At 37.7% G+C, this 27,614-nt stretch overlaps 1 protein-coding gene across 2 annotated transcripts in view; it reads right to left on the minus strand.

Annotated features, from left to right (window-relative positions):
* adam12b (ADAM metallopeptidase domain 12b) overlaps positions 1 to 27,614 on the minus strand; it is a 105,687-nt gene that overhangs the window by 53,875 nt on the left and 24,198 nt on the right. For both annotated transcript variants that reach the window (XM_082142692.1, XM_082142693.1), the window contains exons 4-6: positions 10,224 to 10,302; positions 5,879 to 5,955; positions 3,146 to 3,332 (exon numbers count right to left, since the gene is read on the minus strand). In XM_082142692.1, coding sequence (XP_081998818.1) covers positions 3,146 to 3,332; positions 5,879 to 5,955; positions 10,224 to 10,302 — 343 coding nt within the window. The remainder of the gene's footprint in view (positions 1 to 3,145; positions 3,333 to 5,878; positions 5,956 to 10,223; positions 10,303 to 27,614) is intronic.

Genomic DNA, 27,614 nt, shown 5'->3' on the forward strand with positions numbered 1-27,614 from the left:
GCTCAAAGTCTATGTGGCGGCTATAGCAGCGTTTTCCAAACCAACGCTTGGTCAGTCACTAGGAAGGAACGATCTGGTCATTCGGTTCCTTAGAGGAGCTAAGAGGTTAAATCCTCCCAGACCTCCCTCAGTCCCCATATGGGACCTTTCTACGGTCTTGGAGGCCATGAAGGGTGCCCCATTTGAGCCTATCCAGTCAGTAGATATCAAACACTTGTCTTTCAAAACGGTGTTTCTTCTGGCTCTCGCTTCAGTGAAGCGCATAGGGGACTTACAAGCGCTCTCAGTGAGCGCGACGTGTATGGAGTTTGGGCCAAATGACTCGAAAGTCATACTCAAACCAAGGCACGGGTACGTCCCTAAATCCCTCAATACACCGTTCAGGGCCCAGGTAATTTCCCTGTCTGCCCTGCCGGTCTCTAACGAGGAGAAGGACGCCAGCTTCCTTTGCCCAGTCAGGGCGCTAAGGGCTTATGTGTCCCGCACGTCTGTTTTCAGACAGACGGAGCAGCTCTTTGTTTCACTCTACGGACGTTCTAAGGGACTCGCCGTTTCGAAACAGAGCCTATCCAGATGGATAGTCGATGCTATAGCGCTGGCTTACACCTCTAAGGGCTTGCAGTGCCCATTGGGTGTCAGAGCGCACTCCACGAGAGGCGTGGCCTCGTCGTGGGCTTGGTCTAGTGGGATTGCCTTGCAAGATATCTGTATGGCGGCAGGCTGGGCCTCCCCGTCTACATTTATAAGGTTTTATAACCTAGAGGTTCCCGCTCTGCAAGCTAAGCTGCTTTCAGTCTAGAAATCGGTACTGTCTGCCCCGAGTACGTCCGGCCCAGAATACCAAAATAGCGCGAGCAACGCTCGTTTAGATCGCGCAGCTCTATGGGCAATGTGTAAGACCCACTATATTCATCAGTCCAGGCCGGGGTCGCCCTGACTGAGTAAATACCATCACTATAACTGTTCTTATAGGATGCTGCATTACAGGAATGATGCTATTCTAGCCACTCTTCCTGGGCTCTCTGTGAGTCACTTATGATCATGTACTACATGAGCCCGGGCACCTGCCCTTGGGACTTTGGTGCTGGATCATAGCATGCACGGCGTTTTACACTGTTTCCCCTAGCGTAAGATATTACGCAGTACGAGAGTACCTCTCGTAAGAGAACGTACTCGGTTACTAACGTAACCTCGGTTCTCTCTAGAGAGGAAACGAGTACTGCGTATCTTGCCGTGCCTGCGCACGCTCCGGTTCGCTCCGGCGATGAAAAACCGGTAAGCTAGCCTTTCGATGCTATATTTATAGCCCCAGGCCACGCCCGTTTCGGCGGGACGTGACGTATGGGGCGCGAAGCGCCCCCATTGGTGATGACGTCACGATAGGGCCTTATCGATAGGCTGCTGCAGTTGCCGCAGGGCAGCCAATAGGCGCGCGAGCTGTCTCGCCTATGTCTGCATGCTGCCGCAACGCGTTTTACATTATTTCAAAATTAAGGATAATTTTTTGGCTTCAGTATCTCGCGGAAAAGAGATTTCCCCTAGCGTAAGATATTACGCAGTACTCGTTTCCTCTCTAGAGAGAACCGAGGTTACGTTAGTAACCGAGTACGTTTCACACGCGCGGGTGATTTTTTGTTTCACTTTCTCTGGCAGCGCAATCTCAAACATAGCTTAAATATCTCGCCCTTGTGGAGGATAAAATTCGCTCTTCAGACCATTTTACATCAAGTTGAAAACATGAAGATATCAGAAAAGAGATCGATGGACTCTTTCCTGCTCGTGTCCCACATCCCTCTCAAAGCGCATTGTGGTAGGCTATATCACGCGTCTTTGTGTGGAAATATAAAACGATTTTTTATTTTTTATTTTTTTAAACAACCCCCCCAACCACCGCTGGTAGTTGGTCCATTACCAACAAACTGCCACCGACACAGCCCTAAATATAATAAGATAACCTTGTTTGAAATACTATATTGACTGGGTTAAATAGAATTGCATTACTAAATAAAACACAATTTTCATTGACTAAAACTAGACTAAAATGTCATCAGTTTTCGTCGACTAAAACTAGACTAAAATGTCATCAGTTTTCGTCGACTAAAACTGGACTAAAATGTCATCAGTTTTCGTCGACTAAAACTAGACTAGACTAAAAAGAGTATGAACGTGACTAAAACTAATAAAAACTAAAACGACAGCTTGACACAAAGACTAGACTAAAACTAAAAGTAAAACAGGCCGCCAAAAACAACACTAATTTCAACCAAGGAAATCATTTGATAAACGCGAAATCGCATTCCGGGGTGTGGGTGGGGGTGGGTTGTGGTCAACCTCGCTTAATATCGCAACCAATTTTTCAATTTTTGGATGACTAACTCTTTTGTCTTGTTCAGTGCCACTTTAAGTCTTCAAAATCAAATGCTATATTTTATAGTCAGTTGTTGAAAACAAGAATGCAGTCACATGCTTCAAGACTTCAGTTAATGGGAAATATGATGTGCCCTTCACTTTCGTTAATTTAAAAGATTCAAAAACACTAATTTGTTAATTAAAAAACACCTTGACCACCAAAAAACAAGTGACACCTCTGAAATGTCCCTTTAACCTTCTTGTAAAAATTTTTTGGTTGTTTATAACTTAGACTAGCAGTTCAGTAGTCACCATGGTGACAATATCAAGAGTCTCCATCTCCTTTAGATTTTTTCTTGTCAAATGGACAATGAAAGAGTTTATAATCTTTAGATGTGTCTGCAAATATCAGCACTTATTATACACGGATATCATCGTTTTGCCATTATGTTGAGTGATAACAGCATCTTTTATCTGCTGCTATCCTTCTGAATCAATACAATGACGTCTGAACATCTTATTTAGATAGCTCTGTTGAGATAAGAACATCTTCAATGTCAAGACTTTTATGTAGGGATCTTCTGTTATCCTTTGATGTCTCTGCGAGCTTTCTAATCTTGTTTTAGCATGCATGGGAAGTGAGGGCAACCACAATCCCCTCATCTGCATTAACAAAGACATCACATGCTGAATGATGCATGTTAATTCATCCTCAAGACAAAAAATGACACTCTCTAAACAAAACATTGTCATAATAGTTGCTACATTGACAGTTGCTGACGGATCGCATTCGTACCCTCGTGCTGAATGATTGTGGCAGTCCTCCAGCGCTTGCATGGCTGACAGTCGATATGTTGTGTCCGTGTCCACAGGTTCCGGAGGGGAAGTGTAGGTGATGTCCTTCATAAATCACATGGGTGTCGTTTGCTGGCTCAAAAGCTGGCTCCACCATCAGTGTTTTATTTTCAAGTAAGATAAACCCTCTGTGAATTGAATGAAGATTTGAACAATTTTAAATAGTGTTTACTGATGCAAAACATACAAAAACATATTGGCAAGCTAACAGGCAACTTTTTTCGTGGTACTTGCTAAGATAAGCATCACTATGATTTATCAAACTTAGTAGTGAAGTGTTTTGTTTAGTGAAAATTTGGTGTACAAGATTTGTGATACATACAAGAATTAATCTCAAATTTTGCAGCTTGTTGATGTGTTATTTTTTAAAGTGATCAGCGGCCAGATTTACAAAACATTCTTCAGAATAAAATGAATTAACTGCAATTTTTCTTATTATTTTCTAACAAGAATAGCAGTGAGAATTACGTTTTCTTTTCTTATCTAAATTAAGAATGTTCTTATCTTTAGATTGTTCTAAAGACAACAATTTGAAAAATCCTGATAAGAATGAGTTTGATTTCCAAATAACTGAGTGGATTATTTTGTTTTTGTTCACACAGGAGAACTCCTCATGAAAAAATCTGGACTAATTTACAACAAATGCGTACACATTAATTTGTTCTTAATTTTGTTGTAATGTTAATGAATTTGGAGTATTCTAGAAGAATAACCGTGTGCCCGAGGTTAGTCATTTGCATAAAACACACCCAAACAATCTCCATTTAAGGGCTTTCAGCCTTTTCACAACCTTTCATCACTCTTAGCAAACATAGGATGCTCACGATTAAGAGCGTCGACGTGCAGCAAGATCCTTGAGCAAAGCCAAGTGTGTCATCCTTAAAACCAGTGAACAATAAACACCTTTTATACCCAGATTACAGACCTATACTGTGTTTAACGTTGAGTTGATCAGCGAGTCTTCAGCAAAAAAATTTAATAAATCTCAGCCTGATCCATATTAAGGGACCAATTTCATTAGCAGTGAGATCATTAACATGGGTCAGTAAGCAACCACCTAACAATAACCTTATAACTAACACCATAGAAACAGCATGTAGTAGCAAACTCCTCCTAAACAACAATTGCACCATTGCATTGTGTCGTTGGACAAGCATCACATAGATTTCTTCAGAACAAAAATGCAATTAATCTGTACGGTATAACTTTCAGGTCATTTTATTGAGGTCAGGAAACTTTATTCTCTAAGTCCCGCATGCAGTGTAAAACAAAAAAAAAGATGATGTAAAAGTGAGAAATAATGAAGTCCATTTAGTACTGCAGTGACATAGCTAAATAATATGAACTCTGATTGAGATCAGATAATCTAATTCTAACCTAATTATATTTTTATCAATATGATATCATTGTAAAATTAAAAGCAGATGACCCTCCACCATCTAATAAGCTCTACAGTCAATAGATTTGATTATAATAAATCCAATTGTTTGTCTTTGTTCTATTGGAAAATGGGTGGATATGGATTTTTCTGCAGAATGACACTGGGTTGTATCAAATTTTATTTCTCCACCCCGTTCTGTCATCAGAAAGCGAAATGCCTGCGTTTTTTAAATGTGTGGATTTACATTTGTGACAAAACTGATATCCTTAATAATATGGCCATGGGTGTAAAAAATAAATTTCGAAAGATATCATTGAGAGATAATTGAATATGAAGGGAGTATATATAAGAGCCACAGTGCCGCAGAATTAGGTTGTGAGATGAAGAGTGAGTTTTCACTTTGCAATATAATAACGAGATATAACAGATGAAAATCTGGAGCCATACTGATGGTTCAAAACAGTGCTTTCAGAAGGAATGATAATTTAAATGATGTCTGATGATACCCTCTTTGCAATTTATAACCAAGCTGCTAATATGAAACCCGAAAGTACTGAACAGAGACAATTCAAAAGGATTGCAATTTGATCTACAGTATTGCATATTTCAAAATTTTCAGATGTAAAAAGTTCCATCTCACTCCCCCACACCAGTGAGGATAAAAAAACACAATCACATTTATCTCTGCCTTGATTCACAGCAACATTCTGTGTTCAGATATGGCCTTTATATCTGCCTACCTGAAGTGATCATGAAGATAAAGTAAAGACTTTCAGAAGAAGTGTTTAGTAATTACATGCAGAAGACCTTGGGAACTTGGGTTTGCTTCAATCAAAGCACTGGGTTCATCTTTAGCTACCTTTTCTGTTGTAAAAGCCGTGCCTCTCAGAAATTTACTGTAGCCAAACACTCCTTCTAATTACATTTAACGGCATAGCTGAAGTTTTTCATGACATATTAAATGCTTCCAGTCCCTTTGTGTGCTTATCTTCAGGACAATGAAGCATGGGATGATACTAAAGCTTTTATTGATGTTTAATCTCACGGTTTTATAGTCTCTAAATGAACCTTTACATAGGAAGAGTTGTGAAGTCCACTGGAAACAATATCAAGGCAATCAATGTTTGACAACTAAAGGTTCATAATAGCTTTCCACACTGAAGCACACGTGCTTTAAACTACTTGTTTAATGAGTTCTAACGACTTTAAAAGTTAGAATTCAATATGGTTGAAATTACTGCCTATTGTACATAATGGGATACAGGGATAATACGGTGGTGATACTGTGCTTACCTGATACCAGAGCATGTACTAAGGCTGACATCAGAGTGGGCGTATCCTTGGACTTCACCATGGTAATAGCAATTAATCTGCAAAAAGAAAAGGAAAAATCTTTTAAAAATATAGTTTAAAACACATGTGCCAAGTTCTTACTCTTTGTCTCCATGATGGTTTCATATGGTTTTGGTAAACCTTTTATTAATTTCATGATTTTTTTTTATTTAATGGCAAAAATATCCAACCCGATCTCATGTGGCTAATTCATACGAATTCATACGACCTCACTTGTACGAATTCGTACGATTTTTGCTAAATCGTACATATTTTACGAGTTGCCCAATTCTTATGAATTAGTACGAATTACCTACCCCTGACCCCACCCCTAAACCTACCCATCACGTGGGTTTAGACAAATCGTACAAATTTGTACGAGGTCATACGAATTCGTACGAATTAGGCAACTTTTAATCACTCGTACGAATTCATACGAATTGGTCGTGAGATAGAGTTGAAAATATCATGTGGTTCGATTCAAGTAAAAAAAAGTTTTTAAATATCACACTACATTGTATTTTACAATGAAATAACCTTGTCTTGAACTAACCTTGATAGACTTATTGACCTTGATAGACAGTCATGAGGGTCTGCAGGGGTCCTCTCTATGTCATTTCCTGTTTTATGGTATTTTTTCTGCATCTTTCTGCATGTTAGTCTTGGCTTTTTCATCATTATGATATAGGACAGTTGTATAACCCTGAGATTTTTTTTTATTTCATGCTCCAAAAGACATCAAAATACATTTTAAATCAGAAATGATATTCAACATAGAAGTCACTCTATGTATGAATTGCATTTTCTATGTATTTCAGAATAAATTAATCCATATAATAAATAAATCACAAACATATTGTCACTGACCCAACAGTCAGCTGAGTAACTCAAAAACTTGAATTTTGGCTTACAGCTCAAGTTAAAATGGGGTTATTTCCAAAACCAATTAGCCATAAAATAGGATCATTGACTTACTGAAACTGAGATCCCGTTCAGGTGCAAGATAATGTTGGTCCAATGGGATAATGTAGCATATCGCCACGTAGCAAAAGTCATATTTAAGCAGCTGTCTGCCGATGAAAATCACACATTGCGGTGCCAGTAAGAGCAGCGTCTGCTCTGGTATATTTTACAGGGAAACTATTCTCCCCTGTTATGGCTGGCACAAGCCCCCAAAGACCTTTCATGTGGAAATACCAATTGGTAGCCACAGGCTGGACCGACTAACTGCCATCAATCGCACAAATGTTCACACATACTCATTCACACACACACACACACACACACACACACACACACACACACACACACACACACACACACACACACACACACACACACACACACACACACACACACACACACACACACACACACACACACACACACACACACAAAACCGTTCAAAAACACACCACTCTGTCAAAAGCAATCAACGCTTGATGGCACAAATCCTTCACATCAAAACATTCTTGTGGCTACCATTTCCACATATTTAAGCGTAACCAGACCAAGCATAGCAGAGAACTTACCAGAAACAGCCATAGATGGAGGATATCTAAACAGCAAGAGCTAAAAATGACGACTCACTAGCTAATGGTCCTTTTAAATAATACACTAGGCCAGCAAAGTGAAGTCTGAGACTTATATTAGTAAAATAAGGTAATTTGTCTTTCATAATGTCCTGATTTCAAGGATCACCAGAGAAAATACAAAACTGCTTTTTCTAGGTATCTGCCTTGGATGACAGATCACACAAATATATGCAGAGAAATGAACTTTTTAGACTGTTTTAGTGGAAATTTTCATACTTCAACATAATACTTGAACAGTTCTTAGAAATTCAACCTAAATCGTTTTATAATCTAACTGTCACTTTTTGATTCAAACCATAGATTCTGACTAAAGAAGTCTCTCATTGTTATTCATTTTCCCCACGATCCTTGGGTTCTGTTTATTTGGATACGATTTTCCATTAAAAAAATAAGATTGTCAATCAAGAATCTTACTGCCACTCGCACCAAAGCCTTGTCAAATGGGTTTTACCTATTTCTGATGAGCTAATCTTTTAGAAAAGCTTGATATTTTTTTAGTCCTCCTCAGCTTTGAAGACAAAAAATTGTTCATGGTTATTTGGACAGGCTTAAACGATTATAAATAAGAGCTAAATATGCCCAGCAGGAATAATATAGTCAAGCCTACACATGTGTTATTGGGAAGAGGGGGGTGGTAACATGTTGTCAAAGCTGTCAGTTGCGGTTCTTAGCACTAGTCTAATTATAAAAGTACAAAAGACCCAGTAGACAATTTAAATCAGGCCTGACAATAATGTCAACATGCTATCCTTGTGTCAACATCACATCACAGCAAGATTAATCAGCTTTCTGTCAAGATGGCCACTGGTGGACCAGCCAGTGGAGTTTATCTTCTGAAGATTTTTAAGCATTACATTTTAAAACAATATAGGAATGATTCAGCCAAATTTTCATCCTCATATCTTTCCTAAACTTTCTTTCTTCCTTGGAACACAAAATTAGTTTTATAGTTGAATGTCCAAGTTGCTCTTTTCCATTCAATGAAAGTTAATGGTGACCATGGCTATCAAGTAAGGGGCAATTCCAGCGTTATGAATGTGACATTTGAACTCATAATGACAGGTGAAATGTCTCAGAAAAAAAAAAAACTTCTTACAATATTTAAATTGGAAATGCATATTCTCAGAGCACCCAATCTGGGGAATTGACAGGCAAAATATGTTTTTCTAAAATATATTTAAGCACCCCCAAAAAAGGAAAATATGCATGCGTTATGGATGTGACGGGAAATGACAGAGTTTTTGGTATACTGTTCGATTTCCTTTAAAGTCTGTGAACTTTTAAGTCCAATGTACTGTATAAATATTGCTATCCACATGATGAAGGGGTCTTAGCTGAACATAAAAATATCAATGTTTAAAATATATATATTTTTATGAAGTGTATTATGAGGAAAAACCAACGTTATGGATGTGACAAAAACCCTGTTATGGATGTGACGCGTCTGAAATACATAGAATCTGTAGGAAAATCAACAATCAAACCATCATGGCACTTTTGTTGACGCATAATGGCTGTTTTGACATTAAGAAGACTGTCTGAAATGATTCTGAAGATTCCTTTGTAAATAAAGTTTCAAGTTATTTGCATTTATAATTGTCATATTAAATAAACTAAACCTTTAAAACGTTATGGACGCGACAGTGCACTGAAGCGTCAAGACCTCTTTATTATAGCCCTTATAAATTCAACAGGCAGTGCTGTTATGACCAAATTAGTATATTTATTTCTCAGGCATGCCTCCATCTTTCTGCAAAATGCTTACTGTTAAAATAAAGTTTAAAAAGGGGGGTCTTTGATACCTTTTTTTTGAAAGCATGAAATATGGCTGGTTGAAAATGTAATTTAAGCATTGTTGCTCACCTCATATCTGGTGGATAAACAAGGCAATTTTCTTAAAATTTTTGTTAAAGCACATTAATACAGTATATTACAGACCTAAATGGACAAAACTTTTGGTTAAAACTTAATTTTTTCATGGTAAAGATGACCTTTGCATGGAATTGCCCTAAGATTTTCAGTAAAATGACTTTTTCAGTCTCTTCCTTTTTGTTCCAGTTTCAGTCTGTTCCTCACATAAAGCAATTGGACACACTTTAGATTAGGGTCAAATTCTCACTATTAACTAACTATTAACTACGACTTTTGCCTCAATAAACTCCTAATTACTGCTTATTAATAGTTAGTAAGGTAGTTGTTAGATTTAGGTTTTGGGAAGGAATTGGGTATTAGGAATGTAGAATAAGGTCATGCAGAATAAGCTTTTAATATGTGCTTTATATGTAATAATAAACAGACAATATCCTAGAAATATGCATGCTAATAAGCAATTGTGAAAATTGGACCCTAAACTAAAGTGTTACCAAGCTATTGTATGACTTCCGAAGACTTAGATAGTGCTTAAGTATTATGGACCACTTTTGTGATACTTTTTCAATACTTTATTGTCTGTGATAACCTTGACAGTCGTTAGTCCCCATCCTCTTTCAGTGTATAGTAAAGAGTAGTTTGGACTTTTGACCAAACATCTCTCTTTTTTTTTTTTTTTTGCTCTGAAGAGGAAAGAAAGTCATAGAAGCTTGAAAGAAAAGTAGATGCAAATGTATTACAGTTGATCTGATTGATTGGGCCAACAAGTAAAAGCCAGTCCAATATCTTCCTGGGATGTGTGTGTGCCGAATGATAAATGTGAGAGAGACTGTTTGACGTACCGTAGAGTTGTGAGTGCTCTTCACAGTTTGTCCATCTTCCCTGTAATATGTCTCAGTATAATGACTGGCAAACAGGCCGCTAGAAGAGAAAACACACACACACACACACACACACACACACACGCACACACACACGCACACACACACACACACAAAATCTATTCAGCATTGCATCAGCATCTCCTTCTCCCCTAAAGTCACTATTTTTAAAGGAGAATATTTATACCAAGTTTATATTTTAATAGTAAATGAAAAATGAAATTCTCAAACATGAAATCAAAATGGCATTTTAGACTCTTTTAAGCACTGTTACATTTCACTACAGCATGCTAACCAAATTCATCTTGTTGAATGCCCTGAATTTGCAGAGCAGATTATGGAAGTATGTCAGACAGTAAGTGGAGAGTAAACTTGCTTTTGGAGATGCACATAAACAGGAAATGTGGGGCACCGGATGTGTTGTGATTACTGGAAATGATCAACAGACCCGCCAGATCAAATGATGACCCACCTAAACATATGTACATGAATACAATGGGATCCAAAAATCTGAGAATACTTACAAAAATGCTATAATTTGCCCTTTTCAAATATTTTTATGGAAAACGTGAAGAAAGCACATCTAAATCTGTTCAAAAAGTGATGAAAATCCCCCCCCAAAATTTACTGTCATATCCATTTCATTCTTATTTGGTAAATGACTTTTTTTTTATTATTTTTTTTATCCTACAACTGTCTGGTTTAAATATTATTTTGAATCCCAGATTTATGAACCCCATTGTACATAAAACCACCTTTCCAGTTGAAAGGCTGTCCTGGTTGAGGATATGTGTATACTGTTTGTACTGTTGAATAAAGTAGCTTATGGGAACGCAGGGGGAAAGGATGAGTTGTGTCGCAAGTATTGAGTGTGTGAATGTGTGTGTGTGTGTGTGTGTGTGTGTGTGTGTGTGTGTGTGTGTGTGTGTGTGTGTGTGTGTGTGTGTGTGTGTGTGGTATGTGGCATGTCAAACTCAGCTAAGACATTGCTGAAAGAGATGAGAGTGATATGTGACATGATGAAATCCAAATGTAATCAGCTCAGCTTAAAGGGCCTGTGTGTGTGTGTGAGTGTGTGTGTGTTCCATATTCTGAAATCCTTTTAGAGTGTTTTGTTGTAATCTAAATATAAGCAAAATTTAAATAAGCTATCCTACTTTAAATTATATACAAAAAGGGACCATCAGCAGTGCTAAAAATAAAGAAATGAGGAATTTTAGAGAATTATTCTCTACAGCCCAATGTATTTTAAGCCCAATTTAAGTGTTTTCAGCATTTTGAACTTTTTAAAAATGCTGTAAAGTAAATAACAATTCAGCTGACTAAAACCTAATACGCACACAAACACACACATGCACACACACACACACGCACGCACGCACGCACGCACGCACGCACGCACGCACCTCATATTTCTCCTTTGGGGTAATGTATGCCATAATTATACCCTTGTATACATACACATTCATCAAATGAACATCAGGATATGAAAACAGATCCAGTGTTTGTATTCTCCGGGCAAAACTTCATTTTGAATTCTCCTCATGAACCTGCTTGGTTTAGACCTTGGGCTAACGTATTAGTAAAACACACCAGCTCAGCTCCCTCAAGTACTGACTCCATGGTGCTGTGAGACCCATTTTTGGTTTAATGTCATTAGGCCATCCTTCAGTAATGACAGCACTTCAGTCCAATTCCCATTCTCCTTGATTTGATCCACATGCCAGTGGAGGAACAGTTTGTTGTTTTGGAAGGAACTTCAAAGCCTCTAGTCAAAAGGCTTTGATGTTCTCAGGGATGAACTGGTGTGACAGCCATCCGAATCCGAATCCCAAAAGTGGCATGACTCCCTCAGAGCCACAGAGCGATGAGCAAGGGAATGTGGGAGTTCGTCCACAGGGAAGTGGGAATCATAAAAGGATCGCTGAACGTGGTGTAATATGCCAATTAGGGTGGTTACAAAAGAAAAAGTCCACTAAGGACTCAAGTACGAAACCGCCCTAGAGCAATCTACACCATGTTCGGAAATTGTAGGCCTTGTAAAAGGCCACCAAAAACTCAAAAACGTACATGTAGAACTCAATGGAAGCTAATTTACGCCTCAGAGTACAAGAGTAAAAGGTAATTGTGAGTTGACGTTTAAAAAAGTGCAGCACTTCACTTTAAAACACGCATCTCATTTATTTAATTAAATCACAAACTTTGCAATTTGAAAACGCACATATCACAATCAAGGTTTAATTCCTATTAATCATGCAGCTCTAGTTTAAAATAAGAAATAAGGTCATATTGTAAGAAATAAGCCTTCAATCGACTTTTGATTCTGTATTCTATTTTATCACTAAGGTTTCCTTTTTTGATTAACATTTTTATATTTTTGCTCATTTTGCACAAAACGATTACAAGAAACAAAGTTGCAAGTGTGGCATATAAAGTTGTTTAGAGACACAGGGCCCTATCTTGCACCCAGCGCAAGTGACTTTGTACACCGACGCATGTATCATTCCTATTTTGCACCCGCGCAAAGCGGACTTTTCCCTCCACAGAAGCACGTCGGTAAGTTAGGAAATACACTTGCGCTCCCGGGGCGGTGCAGCGCAAAGAGGAGGCGTGTTCCGGCGCAAACGTTCCTTCATGCTATTTTGCAGGTTTAGAAAACAATTGCGCAACTGACCAGGAAAAAAATTGTTTAAAGTCAGTGGCGCGTTGCGCATGTTATTCATATGCTATTTTAAGGGCGCATGCTTGGCCATAATCAATGTAGCGTTTGCACAACGCGCATACACTTTGATTCTCTCATCTACACAGAAGCAGCAGTTTTCATTTTTGCAAATCATACATTATTACGATAGATAGATAGATAGATAGATAGATAGATAGATAGATAGATAGATAGATAGATAGATAGATAGATAGATAGATAGATAGATAGACAATTTATTATAAAAGCATACATCTAGCTTACACATTTACCCAAATTATCATACACCTGTTTAACCGGAGTTAATTTGGGTGGGTTTATTGTTATTATTATTTCACGTTACGCCCAAACCACACCTATGAATAATGAAGCTACTTCAGACCAACCCATTTTAGATTTGCGCCTGGCGTAAGAGTAATTTATCCCGCCGGGAAAATAGCAACAGCGCCGAGACCCGCCCACAAAGTTACTTGCGCTTTGCGCTTGACACTTGCGTTTCAGATCGTTAAAATAGGGCCCATAAAGTCACATTGCAAGAAATAAAGTCGCAACTGTGAGATACGAAGTTGCAAATAGGAAAAACAATGTTGCAATTGTGATGTATAAAATCACTTTGAGAGATATAGTCAAAATACAAGATATAAAGTCACAATTTTGAGATACGAAGTTGCAATTACAAAAATCAAAGTTGCAATTGTGATATAACGGTATAAAGTCGCTTTGTGAGATATAGTCACATTGTGAGATATAAAGTTAAACTGCAAGACATAAAGTTGGAATTGTGAGATATAGCAATTCCAAAAAACAAAGTTGCCCTTCGCAGGGAGTTTGATTGACAGGCGATCTGACCAATCATAATCCGCCATCCGTCATTTTTGTCCGACAAAGCAGTCAGGAGAGTTAGTAGATTAACATTGGAGGATGTCTTTCCGCGGTTAAAACAGCATTCCTTCTTATGTTCTTTCATGTTTATTTGATGCTATAAATTAACTAGAAGGAAGAGATGATCGGTTCACGAGCAGCTTTAAGAGGCTCTACAGCGATCTGTCAGACACATAAAGAGCCACAAAACGGTATTTATTGTTTAAATTTCTTTAAAAAAATGACCAAATTCGAAAGGTGAGACTTTGTTTCATATCAAAAGTAACCTGGTCTGTCCTGTCTGTCTGCGAGTTGTCAGTGTCCTCTCTGCTCCGCGATGTATTTTTCACTGCGTGAGAACATGGTGTGGCGTGAGAGTGGCGTCGCTTGTCGGACATAGCAACAACAGTAACTAAAGGGGGCGGGTCTTTGCGAACGGTCAATTGCAATAAAGTTGCTTTGTGAGACATAAAGTAACACTGGAAATTATAAAGTCAATTACCTTTTTTATTTTTACTCTGTAGCATAAGTCTTCTATAATAAACTTCATGTGCCACACTTCTGTTTAAGTTGCCTGTTTTGCCTGAAGACATTCATGTTGTAATGTATTCGGAGTGAGGTGAATTAATTAGGGACTTATAGTCTCCTGCCATTAACTTTTACTGTTACTATTTTAATAATTGATGTTGTGAACCATTTTGATGTCTTAAAGTAGGTAATGCCTGTCATCCCATTAACTCTGACTACACAGCTTCCTCAGTAAGCAAAGGCACAGTAACCCACAAAAGGGTCTTTGATAGAGGGCAATATGAACTTTCTCACAGACAGCATCGTAAGCACTTCAGCACTTATAAAGACATTCACTAACAAACCGGCAGAGAAGTGCAACTTCTAAAAAGGCCAGAAAGTAGTGCTATGTGTGTGCGTGTTTGTACATTTTAGTACATCTTGATTCAGTGTCTTGAGATATGAAACACTGAGCTCCTCTAATCCTCTACTCAGTCTCCTTGAAATCCCAGAACAGATCATACAGAGGATGGGTGAAAAGAGGTAAAACACACTTAGAGGAATCGAGCAGTGTCTAAAAAAGACTTACTTGTTCCACTTGCTCCACTACAATTACTGTACTGACCAGCTCTTGCATACACAGCATGTTTATTTATTTCCTCAGAGTTTAGATACATCAAACACTCATTATAAGACCACCTCAGGTGGATTTATTTTAGAAGCTAATTTATTCTGAGAAAAGTAAATAAATGAAGAAATGTGTAATATAAAATGCCTCCATGTATAATTAGTCTTTACGTACAATGGTGCCCATTGTGACAGAAATCATATAGCCATCGATCCCTGAAATTTCACAACCTGCTGACTTCCATTATAGAGATGATAATTTAATTACAGGGTTGTTCGCAGACTCATGTTAATAGTAATACATATTGATGACAACTGATAAATTCATTAGATGCTGTAGAGAGAGAAAAAAAGATGAATCACTCTTTCTTTTCTCACCCGTTTACATTGACCTGTGACAGAGAAAAGACCACAGTCTTTTTTGTGACAGCAGAACAATGACAAATGATGACAAAATGATGGATGTATAATAAGGGTCCTGAAGCAAAAACATTTGAGAAACAGTTATTTTAATACATAATGGTTCTGTCATATTTTGCCATAATCTGAGTCATGTAAAAACCACAATACAGAGATGATACCAAATGGTAATGTCAGGGGTTGCATGTATAGTGAAAACCAAGGATGATGCGTGACAGAATGAATGATTATAATACTTTTTAATAAACAGGAACCAGAAAGCACTACACACAGGAATGTAACATTAACACTGAGGAAGACTGAAGCCTTAAATGCACAGAGGATGATGGTTAACAGAACTGGAAACAGGTGTGGACTAATTAGAAACCATGAAAACAAATGAATGACTAGAACTCAGACAAATGGTGACAATGAGACTATAAACAAAACAATACAGTGAAACAGAACATGAGTGTGACATGTAATATTATGGGACTTTAATATTATTAATCATTTTACATTTTATGTTTATATTCCATCCATAGTTTTTAAATGGCATTTTAAAGAATATCATGATTCTCAGGGAACATCCCAATGGCACAACTTTTAATGTCCCCATTCCAGTGTAATTATACATTTAAGTACTGAGTAATAGTAATTAACTACATGTAATTAATTAACATGTACTTACTATAGGGTTAGGGTAGGATTAGGGTTTGGTTTAGGGTTAGTTGCATGTAATTATGCCTAATTTATAGTTATTACTATACTAGTAAATACATGTAACATGTAACAAAGACACCAAGTGGCATAAAGTGTTACCAAATTCAAAGACATAGAAATTGTCCACAAATCACAAAACTGTTGGAACGTTTTTTATTAGTGAAGCCCAGACTTCATACTTTTTAACCCATCTATTCTATTAGGCTGTTAATTGACTCCATATCGGACTAATATGGTTTTAACAGTCAGGGGACAAAATCAGCTATGAAATTTTTGAAGTCTCGCTAGAGGAGAGAGAAAGTGCAAGAGGTCTTGAACATCATTTGGCCCTTCTAATTAGATAGCTCATTGCTCTGCTGGATATGAAAAGTGCCCATTAAGGCACTTTCTGACACTAAAAGGATCTAAAATGGACACATAAGTGACAACTGAAACAGAGACTGAAACAGTGTGAATGGAGAATTCTTTTTTAAAAGCACTATTTTTTTACTTGATGTGCCATCTTAAAAACATGATGCATGTGGTGTAAGATGCTGAAAAAGAAGTGAGACCTGGTTCTCTTTTGCTTTTTCTCTCCATCTTGCAATTTTAAGGTGGTAATCTTGTTTATTTTCTTGTTTAGTTTCTCTCTCTCTCTCTCTCTCTCTCTCTCTCTCTCTGGTTTGAAGCATGTTATCAAAGCAGACACCAACATTGAAAAAACTAAACCATCTCTCTCTCTCACACACACACACACGCACACACGCGAATATGGCTGGTCTGAAGGCCTAATTCTATTTCCATACATTGCTGTGTCTCCAATTGATTTAGCTTTCCACACAGATTCACAACACAAGATTCTCGTAACTGGATGAGATGGGGGAAGGTTGAGGATGAAGGACAAGATGAAATCCTCCAGGCTAAAGAAATATTTCTCTATATTCTCACTGTATGGGTGCAGTAAGAAATGTCAAGGCTCTACATCCTTAAACACCAGCTTTTACTTAACACAAACACACACAGATGTAATAGAAGTGCATAATGTATGAGAATGGGGACTTTTTAAAGTTATCGCATTAATGCATGCAAGTAATTAAACCCTTGTTTGTATGTTTAAATATGTTTAACGTTGTTTTTAAACAGCATTAACACATTTATTCAATTTGACATTATAACAATAAGATGATTGAGAAAGACTCTTTTGTGGGTAGTTTATTTATAAAATAAAAGCTAGACAGGGCATTTAACAAAAGTAAAGTGATTTGTCATGAAGCTGTTATGTTCAATATCTAAAATAAGACCAGGGCACCATCATCATCCTTATCAAACATCAAGCAACTTGCACTGACATATTTTAAAATATGCCAGTGTCATTGTTTTGTCTCAAGATCCATATTAGTAATGGTTTTTTTTCTAGGGCACATTTAAAAAAGCTACTTAAATGTCCTAATTGAACTAAGGTCTAATCCTGGCTTAATCTAAACCCTGTCTGTGAAACCAGGCCTCCAACCAATCAAACCAACCAATCAAATCCTGTTGCTTTTTTTCAACTTTAAAACACAGCAAAAATACTAATTAAGAACTTTGTATTAGCTTTGCATTTCCTCTTTCTTTCTCACTCCTTTAGATAGCTTCCTTCTGTGGTTTCAGTCATGTGTGTCAGAATTCTTTCCTGTAGCTCAAACAGTAGAGCGTTGGCGCTTGCAATGCCAAGGTCATGGGTTTGAATCCCAGGGAAAGCAAGAACTGATAAGAATGTAAATGTGTACATTGAAATGCAATGTAAATTGCTTTGGATAAAAGCGTCTACCAAATGCATAAATGTAAATATAAACTCTGTGTCTGTATGTGGAAAGATCTCAGGAAAGGCCAGCTCCTTTGGACTGTTTTCAGGCTGGTGTTTTCAACCTGACTGTTAAAACCATATTAGTCCGATATGGAGTCAATTAACAGCCTAATAGATGAGTTATGAGTATAAAAGTATGAAGTCTGGGCTACACGTTACATTTAAACATTAAATTAGGCATGATTAGGCATAAAACATTGCTTTTGCACGTTGTTTTCTCAGCTTTTTGTTGAAAATCTTTATTTTAATTTTTTTATAAAACTTACCAACATTCAAGTGTTGATAAAAAAGAATTCATGAAGCTAAAATAATTTTTATTTTTTTATTTTTTTACAGAGGCACTGTTCTTTCTTTAGATATAATATAGATGTGCATACAACCAAATATGCTGGGGGCCATGCATACAATTTTTGTGACAATGATAAAAAATGCTGGCGGTGGCTGGCAACTTTCGTTTTTTTTTTAACGCTGGTGGGGAATATCACCAGTGAATATCAGTTAATATCATACAGTTAGGCAATATCACACAAACAAGTGTGATACGCACATGTTCAACAAACAAGATAAGATTTTATACTCAAAAACTAACATTTAAGACACAATATTTCCAATTACTTCAACTGAAATATTTCCAAACAAAGCCAGATGAAAAAAAACGCCACAAAGCGACACACACTAGACTGGTGTTTCATTGCTGAATGAATCAATGTTTTGAACAAATATGTTTAGTTGATTCAATGACCCAGTAACTTGCCGCCACCTACTATGTAAAACATCAGTATCAACAATAGACCATTTTAATCCCATTCTCAGACCACTTTGCTTTTACACCCCTCCCACACCAATATTTTCACAATATGCTCCACTGCCTATCCTGGTCCGTGTCTAATCTGAGCTCTGAGGACCACATAACAGCAACAGTTCTGCACTGTCTACCCATCCATTACAGAAACAGCACTGCGAGTCTGGAAGTTTATACTTAACGTTTCTTGTTCGGCCAAAGCAGATCACTGAACTGTATAGATGTTGAATGATCCTAGTAAGGAAATCTTAGCCCAGAAACCCAGGAGGGGTGAAACTGTGCCTTTCATGATCATTAAGAACTTCTTCAAACCAAAGATCTCCTACTTCACTAGTTGGGGAGAAAAGGGCATTCACACTTGAATACAATTTAGCAGATTTCAGCTCTTGGCTCTAGTAAATATGTGCTATTTCTCTGTGCCGGTTTCCACGCCATTAACCGCTTTCTCTGTCTATTTTTTTCTCTCTCTAGGTCTCCCTAAAGATTCACTGATGCTTCTGTACTAGTTTAATAGAGTCTCCTCTTCGGCTCATTACACAGATCTGACCAACCTTCTGGCATCTTCTGTTCTATCTTATTTATGATGGTACATCTGATCTGTGTACGATTAGTCAGACTGAAAGAGTGCATCTGCGGTCAAAGGATGACATTCTATTGCTTTTTTGTCACAATGTAAAACAATCAAGTTCTTCGCTAGCAGTAAGCCGAAGAGCAGTGTGTGTAATTATTGTGAGTCTTTAAAACATCTGTGAATAATGCAGTAGAATTGTGTTTTCACTGCAGAACATTCTTCATTAACTTATCCAGATGCCTAGCAAGAAAAACAGCTAGCAAAGCTTTTGTTTGGTCAGCTTGTTGTTAGCTAGTGTCGAGCAAAAGTAACAAAGACAGATGATAGAGGCAGAACATGAAAAATGAGAATGGGAACTTCAAGAGAAAACAAGAAAAAGGCTCTGTTTATACCTGGTACCCAGCTAACAGGGAACATTCTCAGAACTTTGTAGCGTTCTGACAAGGTTTTGAATGTTCAGATAACTTAACTCTTTCCCCGCCAGGGTTTTTTTTTTTTTTTTTTTTTTTGCCAGCGCCTACATTTTTTATCACAAAACGTCCACGGCCCCCTAAATATTTTGTTGTATGAATATCTGAACATGCAATATATCAAAAGAAAGAAAGGAACTTCTGCTTTAATTTTTTTTTTATTCTAGCTTCATTCATTGTTTTTTATCAACACTTGAGAAAAAATTATAAAAAAAACTGCAATGACTACAATGTGCATAAGAAATGCTTCTATCGCTTGTTTCTGCTCCTTTTTTTTGCCTGTATTTTGATCCGGAGAGCTCTACTCTTTCAGAAGTTGCATAAAATCCCCCCCTACCGTTTAATAGTGAAAATACAGAAAGCCACAATATTAATAAGTGTTGTCTCATAAATGATGGAAAATTACGTCAGCGAGAGTTAATGGGAACGTTATCAAATGGTTCTAAGAACATATTTTGTGTTAGCTGTGAAACATCCATCTCGAAAGATCTGATCAGAAGTGTACAGCACTAAGTGTAAACATGGTACAAAACGTTTTGTGATCAGATCAATGTATACTCAGAGATAGATAAAAAACTTCTTGTGTACTTTGTAGCTTAAGTAAATGTAAATTTTGAGGTGCAAGTTCTCAATGCTACAACAAACCTCACTCAAAAAGTACTGTAGCTCCCAGCAGGACCTATCAGCTTCCTGTGAATAACTTCCCTTTGGATAATACTCAGATCATTGTTTGTCAGCTCTCTCTCTCTCTTTCTGAAAATCCCCTTGTTTTTCACTGGAGCGTTTCCTCTATTTTTGCTGTTACTGCAACCGGTCGATAAAAAAGAATCACTTCCTGGTTTGACTGTTGACCTTCAGTGATGAGATCATGGAGCGGTCAGTTGCTAAAGACTCCTGGGAAAACAAAGTGAGGCTGGATGGCTGTGAACCTGAGACCTTTAAAGCTTCAGTGCTCAGTGAGGAGAGACACTCAAGCTAGGTTTTCAATAAGAATGAACTATGCTCACAATCTAGCATTTGATGCTGTAAATCCGCGCTGAATATGCTAAATGGTGTTTTTAAATGCTGAAAATGCCTCACTATAAAAATATCTTATACCCTAGCTTTATATGGAAAGAAAATAATAAAGTATTTTTCTACAAACCAAGACATTTTTAAAGAAAGATTTAATACTTTTATTCAGCAAGGATGCATCAAGAGTGACAGTAAAGACTTTTACATTGTTACAAAAGATTTTTAATTCAAATAAATGTTTTATTTTAACGTTCTGAAAAAAATTATTGTTTCCACAAAAATATTATGCAGCACAACAGTTTTCAAAATTGATAATAATAAATGTTTCTTGAGTAACGAATCACTATATTAGAATGATTTTGAAATATCATGTGGCACTAAAGACTGGAGTAATAATGCTAGTGTCAAGGTTGGTTTTGGGTTTTGTTTCATGTTTAAGGTCTTTTATTTTGTAGTTTGGTTCTTGTTATGTGACCTCCTTGCCCTCATGTGATCATGGCTGCGTCCGATAACTTAGGCAGCTGACTTGTTGCCTCGCTGCCCTATCTGGCAATGACTTTGCAGGCAGCGTCTGCGCATGAAGGTACCTCACGAAACTGATTTTGGACATACTTCTTAGGCAGCGTAACGGTTTAATGATCTACTGCAGCAAAATAGAGCAAACTTTGGTAAAAACTAAGTGAATATTTAATGACTACAATAGTAATTTCTCACTAGTTTTTGTCATGTAATCCCTATAGACCTATATTCAAGCCCTTTTGTTTGCCATGTTACTTTGTCATGTATTGAAGTACGCATGCGTTCCATGTTTCCATTTGTCTGTTCATAGTCAAGTTTTGTTCATGGTTTGTTTCATGTTTTGGATTTTGTTTATACTTTGTTTCATGTTTTTGGATCTTTGGACACATTAAATAAACTGCACTTGGGTTCTCTTCACCATCGTCTTCGTCTGCTTCCACGTCAGCTTTGCCATCATAGAAATAAATTACATTATAAAATATATTAAAATAAAAACACAAAAATATTTCCCTTTTTTGGATTTAATAAATGCAGTCTTTGAAACATAAGCTTTCAAAAACAGACAAAAACTTACAGACCCGAAGCTTTCATGTGTGGGTACAGATAATGGACAACACTTACAAGAGAATTTAAAAAATAATAATAAAATAAACTGATCAGATATCAAACTGCCCAATATATAAGCTATATACCACAGAGGTACACACTGGTACACAAACCGGGAGTCAAAACGTAGTGAGGAGAAAGTTCACAAACAAAAGTATAAGTGTATACACAGAACAGAACAGAACGTGGCACCGGTTATTAAAAATATATCTTCTGGGAAAATCTCACAAACTTGCAGTTCCTCGCTTTCAAAAGTTTAAATGACTTCTGTGAATCGGCTGACTTAGATAAATATGCCAAGGACTCTTCTGAACAATACACTTCATAAAGCCCATATGAAAAATCATCCAGAAAGGCATAATTTACCATATACTTGGCAATGCTCTATTTCACCCTTATGTTCTCTATTTTTTTGTTCATCTAAGCAGCCTGCTGATGACAAACCAATCCATACAGCGTTTCAAACGAGCTGCGCTTGCTTCATTGAGGGATGGTTAGAACCAAATTACATTAGCATAACTCGCCCTCTGTGCTTCTCTCTTTCTATTTTATTCCTTGCCACCAACTGTGGATAATGCGCTGGCACACACAATGACAAACAAAAAGTACTGATGTAAGCTTCTCCTCATCGCTCTTTCTGCTTACAGCTGACCCACTTCACAGAGGTCAAAAGCGACAGAGTTCAGGCTGTTTTTGTCTAACATGTCTTGCAGGTAAATTATGTTAATAATATTTATTCATGAAAACAAAACAAAACAAACAAAACAAACAAACAAACAAACAAACAAACATGCAAGTAATTAGGGAGTTTCCAGGGCAGAAGAGGGATTCTGGATCATTGGCATGATCCCAAGGTGTTGTGGTTGGTTGTCATGGTGTTTGCTCAGATGTTCTGGTTGGTTGTTAGGTGGTTGGGTAGGGTGTTCTGGGTAGTTGCCAGGGTGTTGCTAGGTGGTTAGTAGTGTGTTTTAGGTGATTTCCAGGGTGTTGCCACTGCGTGTGACTGCTAAGGTGTCCTATGTGACTTTTAGTACACTGCTATGTGGTTACTAGTGTGTTCCGGGTAGTTGCCAGTGTAGCTATGGAGTTGCAAGGGTGTTCTGGTTGGGTGTTAGGGCATTGCTAGGTGGTTGCTACTGTATGTGACTGCTAAGGTCTTCAATGAATGAATGAATGAATGAATGAATGAGTGAGTGAGTGAGTGAGTGAGTGAGTGAGTGAGTGAGTGAGTGAGTGAGTGAGTGAGTGAGTGAGTGAGTGAGTGAGTGAGTGAGTGAGTGAGTGAGTGAGTGAGTGAATGAAGCATTTATATAGTGCTTTGTACTACTGTACACCCAAAGCGCTTTACAATTGTATCAGGGAATCTCTCCTCAACTCTCTATGTAACTTTTAGTGAATTGTTAGGTGGTTGCCAGAGTGTTGCTATTCAGTTGCTAGGGTGTTCTGATTGTTAGGGCATTGCTATGTCATTACTATGGTCTTCTAGGTAATTGCCTGGGTGTTTCTACTGTATGTGATTGCTCAGCTGCTCTATGTGACTTTTTAATACACTGCTAGGATGTTGTTAGGGTGTTCTGGGTGGTTTCCAGGGTGTTGCTATGCTATTATTTAGGGTGTCCTGGTTGGTTGGTTGTTTGGGCATTGCTAGGTCATTACTATGGTGTTCTAGGTGGTTGCCATGGTGTTGCTGCTGTATGTGAGTGTTAAGATTTTCTATGTGACTTTTAACAATGCTAGGTGGTTGCTAGGGTGTTTCTAAGCAGCTGTTAGGGTGCTCTGGTTGGTTGTTAGGACATTACTTAGTTGTTCAATGTGGTTTTCAGGTATGTTGCTACTGGTGTGGTTGCCATGGTTTTGCTATGTGGCTGCTAAAGCGTTTTAAGTGATTTTTAGCACACTCTATGCAGTTTTTAGGGTGCTCTTAAAGCAGATGGTAGTTGTAATGTGCTCTGTGTTATCGGTGGTACCTGGTTGTTTTCTGCAGGTGGTTGCTAATTTTCAACCATTTTAATGTCCACCTGACAAGGCTACATATCTGCTCAATAAACTACAAGAGCCAAGTCATCATTTATGGTCTTAATACAACGGGTTTGGGAAAATGATGTGCCAAAGTTTAATAGTAAGGTTAGGGATGTGTTCAATTCCATGAACAATAATTATGAGCAATAATAATAGTGGTTCTTGCTTTATGTATAAGATAAAAAGCTTGTTTCTTTTGTTTGTCTGACAACTTAATTTCAGTATAATAAAAATATGAGCTGTTTTCACATGCTTCTAAAAAATGGTGTGTTGTCCTGTCATACACTGTCATTAAAAGCTTCGTCAAACGACTTGCTCTTATTATGTTCTCTCTCTCTCCCACATTCATGCACTCCACAACCCCTGATTACACTACACACCATGTCATTAATTTCAGTTTGAAGACAGAAGAAATAATTGAAGCCCCTGAGAGGAGTAATTTGTAACAGATGGAAAGTTTACAAGCGAGTCCACAAGTGAATCCATAATTGAACGTGGCACTGTATACTCCTCTTTCTCCCTTTCATTGTTTGCTCTCTCTCTGTCTTTCTATCCTTGAATATAGTTTACATATTCCATAAAGCAACAAACATTCAAGGTGAAAGACAACCAACCTCCACAACAATACAAATTGTGTGGAATGTTTAATAACAGGAGCAGTTTGTGTTCTATACTACCTCACACCTTCACCTTTTACAGACACCAATTCAGCCAGCAAAGATCAGCCGAAGAGTATATTTCCTCGTGCTTATTTCAGAACAGTGTAAAAATGTGCAAAGAAATATAATAACTAATAACATTAACATTATTGATAATAACAAAAATGTCCAGTTCTCTTTGCATACAACGTATTAATAAAAATAAATATAAAAAAAAACAAGCAAAGAAAATTGGATAATTGAATAATATTTCTTAATTATTCAAATATATATCTGGGTATATATATACACACACACACACACTGTATATATTTCATTTATGATAACATGTCAAATAAAAAGTAACTTCATCTGATAGTATTGTTTTTTCCCTCCACCAGGGTTTGCTGTATTGCCAACTATATCTGTCAGACAAAATTGATCATCATCTGTGGCCTGTTATCACATCTAAAATATGATGAGATACAGTATATTATATATCAAGCATTACCTAACAATACACGATACCTTATATACACTCACCTAAAGGATTATTAGGAACACCACACTAATACTGTGTTTGACCCCCTTTCGCCTTCAGAACTGCCTTAATTCTACGTGGCATTGATTCAACAAGGTGCTGAAAGCATTCTTTAGAAATGTTGGCCCATATTGATAGGATAGCATCTTGCAGTTGATTGAGATTTGTGGGATGCACATCCAGGGCACGAAGCTCCCGTTCCACCACATCCCAAAGATGCTCTATTGGGTTGAGATCTGGTGACTGTGGGGGCCATTTTATTACAGTGAACTCATTGTCATGTTCAAGAAACCAATTTGAAATGATTCGAGCTTTGTGACATGGTGCATTATCCTGCTGGAAGTAGCCATCAGAGGATGGGCACATGGTGGTCATAAAGGGATGGACATGGTCAGAAACAATGCTCAGGTAGGCCGTGGCATTTAAACGATGCCCAATTGGCACTAAGGGCCTAAAGTGTGCCAAGAAAACATCCCCCACACCATTACACCACCACCACCAGCCTGCACAGTGGTAACAAGGCATGATGGATCCATGTTCTCATTCTGTTTACGCCAAATTCTGACTCTACCATCTGAATGTCTCAACAGAAATCGAGACTCATCAGACCAGGCAACATTTTTCCAGTCTTCAACTGTCCAATTTTGGTGAGCTCGTGCAAATTGTGGCCTCTTTTTCCTATTTGTAGTGGAGATGAGTGGTACCCGGTGGGGTCTTCTGCTGTTGTAGCCCATCCGCCTCAAGGTTGTGCGTGTTGTGGCTTCACAAATGCATTGCTGCATACCTCGGTTGTAACGAGTGGTTATTTCAGTCAAAGTTGCTCTTCTATCAGCTTGAATCAGTCGGCCCATTCTCCTCTGACCTCTAGCATCAACAAGGCATTTTCGGCCACAGGACTGCCGCATACTGGATGTTTTTCCCTTTTCACACCATTCTTTGTAAACCCTAGAAATGGTTGTGCGTGAAAATCCCAGTAACTGAGCAGATTGTGAAATACTCAGACCGGCCCGTCTGGCACCAACAACCATGCCACGCTCAAAATTGCTTAAATCACCTTTCTTTCCCATTCTGACATTCAGTTTGGAGTTCAGGAGATTGTCTTGACCAGGACCACACCCCTAAATGCATTGAAGCAACTGCCATGTGATTGGTTGATTAGATAATTGCATTAATGAGAAATTGAACAGGTGTTCCTAATAATCCTTTAGGTGAGTGTAACTTAGAATGTTCAGATCGCAGATCTCAGTGGATGAATGTTTTTATCATTTACTTGTTATTACTATTAAATTACATTACTATTTATTTACCTTTAATATAACATGCAAAAGTAAGGGGGAGGCTGTATCTTATCAGTTTTTCAGGCACTTACTTTAGAAAAACAATATTTCTAATTTGTCAGTGTGGCCTCATTTTTAAAGGTCACAACAGGGGCCAAAAACATAGCTGCTAAGTTAAGACTGTCTTAAGAACCAATAATCAATTAGTTAGGGCTTATCAGTCTTACTTTTCAGATTCAAATAGGATCAATCTACCTTTTTATGTAACTGACTTGTTATGACCCATCTTAAAGAAAAAAATTAGATGACTTACTTGTTGTAAGACTATAGTCTAAACAGTTCATGCAACAGTCCAGGTGTGTGTATTGTTGAAGGACTCCTTCCTCATTATCCTCACCTTGCTTCCCGAATCACAGGGCCACTCTAATTGTCCTCAGTTCATTAGTTTTGCTTCAGCCTGACATCAGAGCAGAGAGTCAATGATGCCATTCTCAAACAAACAACAACCCTCTTCCCTGTCCATTCATGGACACTGAGTCCAAGTTTCTATGGTCATGTTTGCAGTCGTCACAGTAATGACATGTTTTGTGTGCTTGGCTATGCTCCTTCCTGTTTGGATGAATAAAAGGAAGCCTTTGAATGGCACACACTTCTTCTCTTCCTCAGTAACAGCTGTTTGTGTCAACCAGAATAAGCTCTAAATCTTTCTACTATCTTCCTTCATACAAAGTCCTGTGGAGTTTGATCAGTTCAGTGTCTGGGATGTTGACTCTAATGCCATTATCAAGATTTACAGTCTAAAAGAGGAAGAACACTTCGAGAAAACCAACAAATGAAAAAAGTGACTGACAGCTAACTAAATGTAGGGATGCTACAAGCTAATTTTTTTTCAGTAGCGTGACAGTACAGCTCATCAAAATAGTGCAATTTCAGTAACAGGCTATTTTACCAGCACTACATTGTTGTTTTTCATGCCAGATATTGCTCATGCAGCCTAACAACCGAGCGAGCAGTGACAATAATCAAACGCACTCTCTCAGAAGGTCTCTCTCTCAAGTACCATTGGGAAATCCAATTAATTTTGGCGAATTAGTCTGTTTCGGACGGTGCATTTCAATGAACCGGCTCCAAAAATGAATTCATCCTTTCAGCATATACAGTGTAGCAAATTAGCTCTAAAGAAATATTAATAATCAATCATAACTTGTTAATGGTCAGTTAATAGAATTAAATTAATGTAGTAAAATTAATA

The sequence above is a fragment of the Leuciscus leuciscus genome, assembly GCF_965113295.1.
Source record: "Leuciscus leuciscus genome assembly, chromosome: 17".
NCBI classification, from domain to species: domain Eukaryota; kingdom Metazoa; phylum Chordata; class Actinopteri; order Cypriniformes; family Leuciscidae; genus Leuciscus; species Leuciscus leuciscus.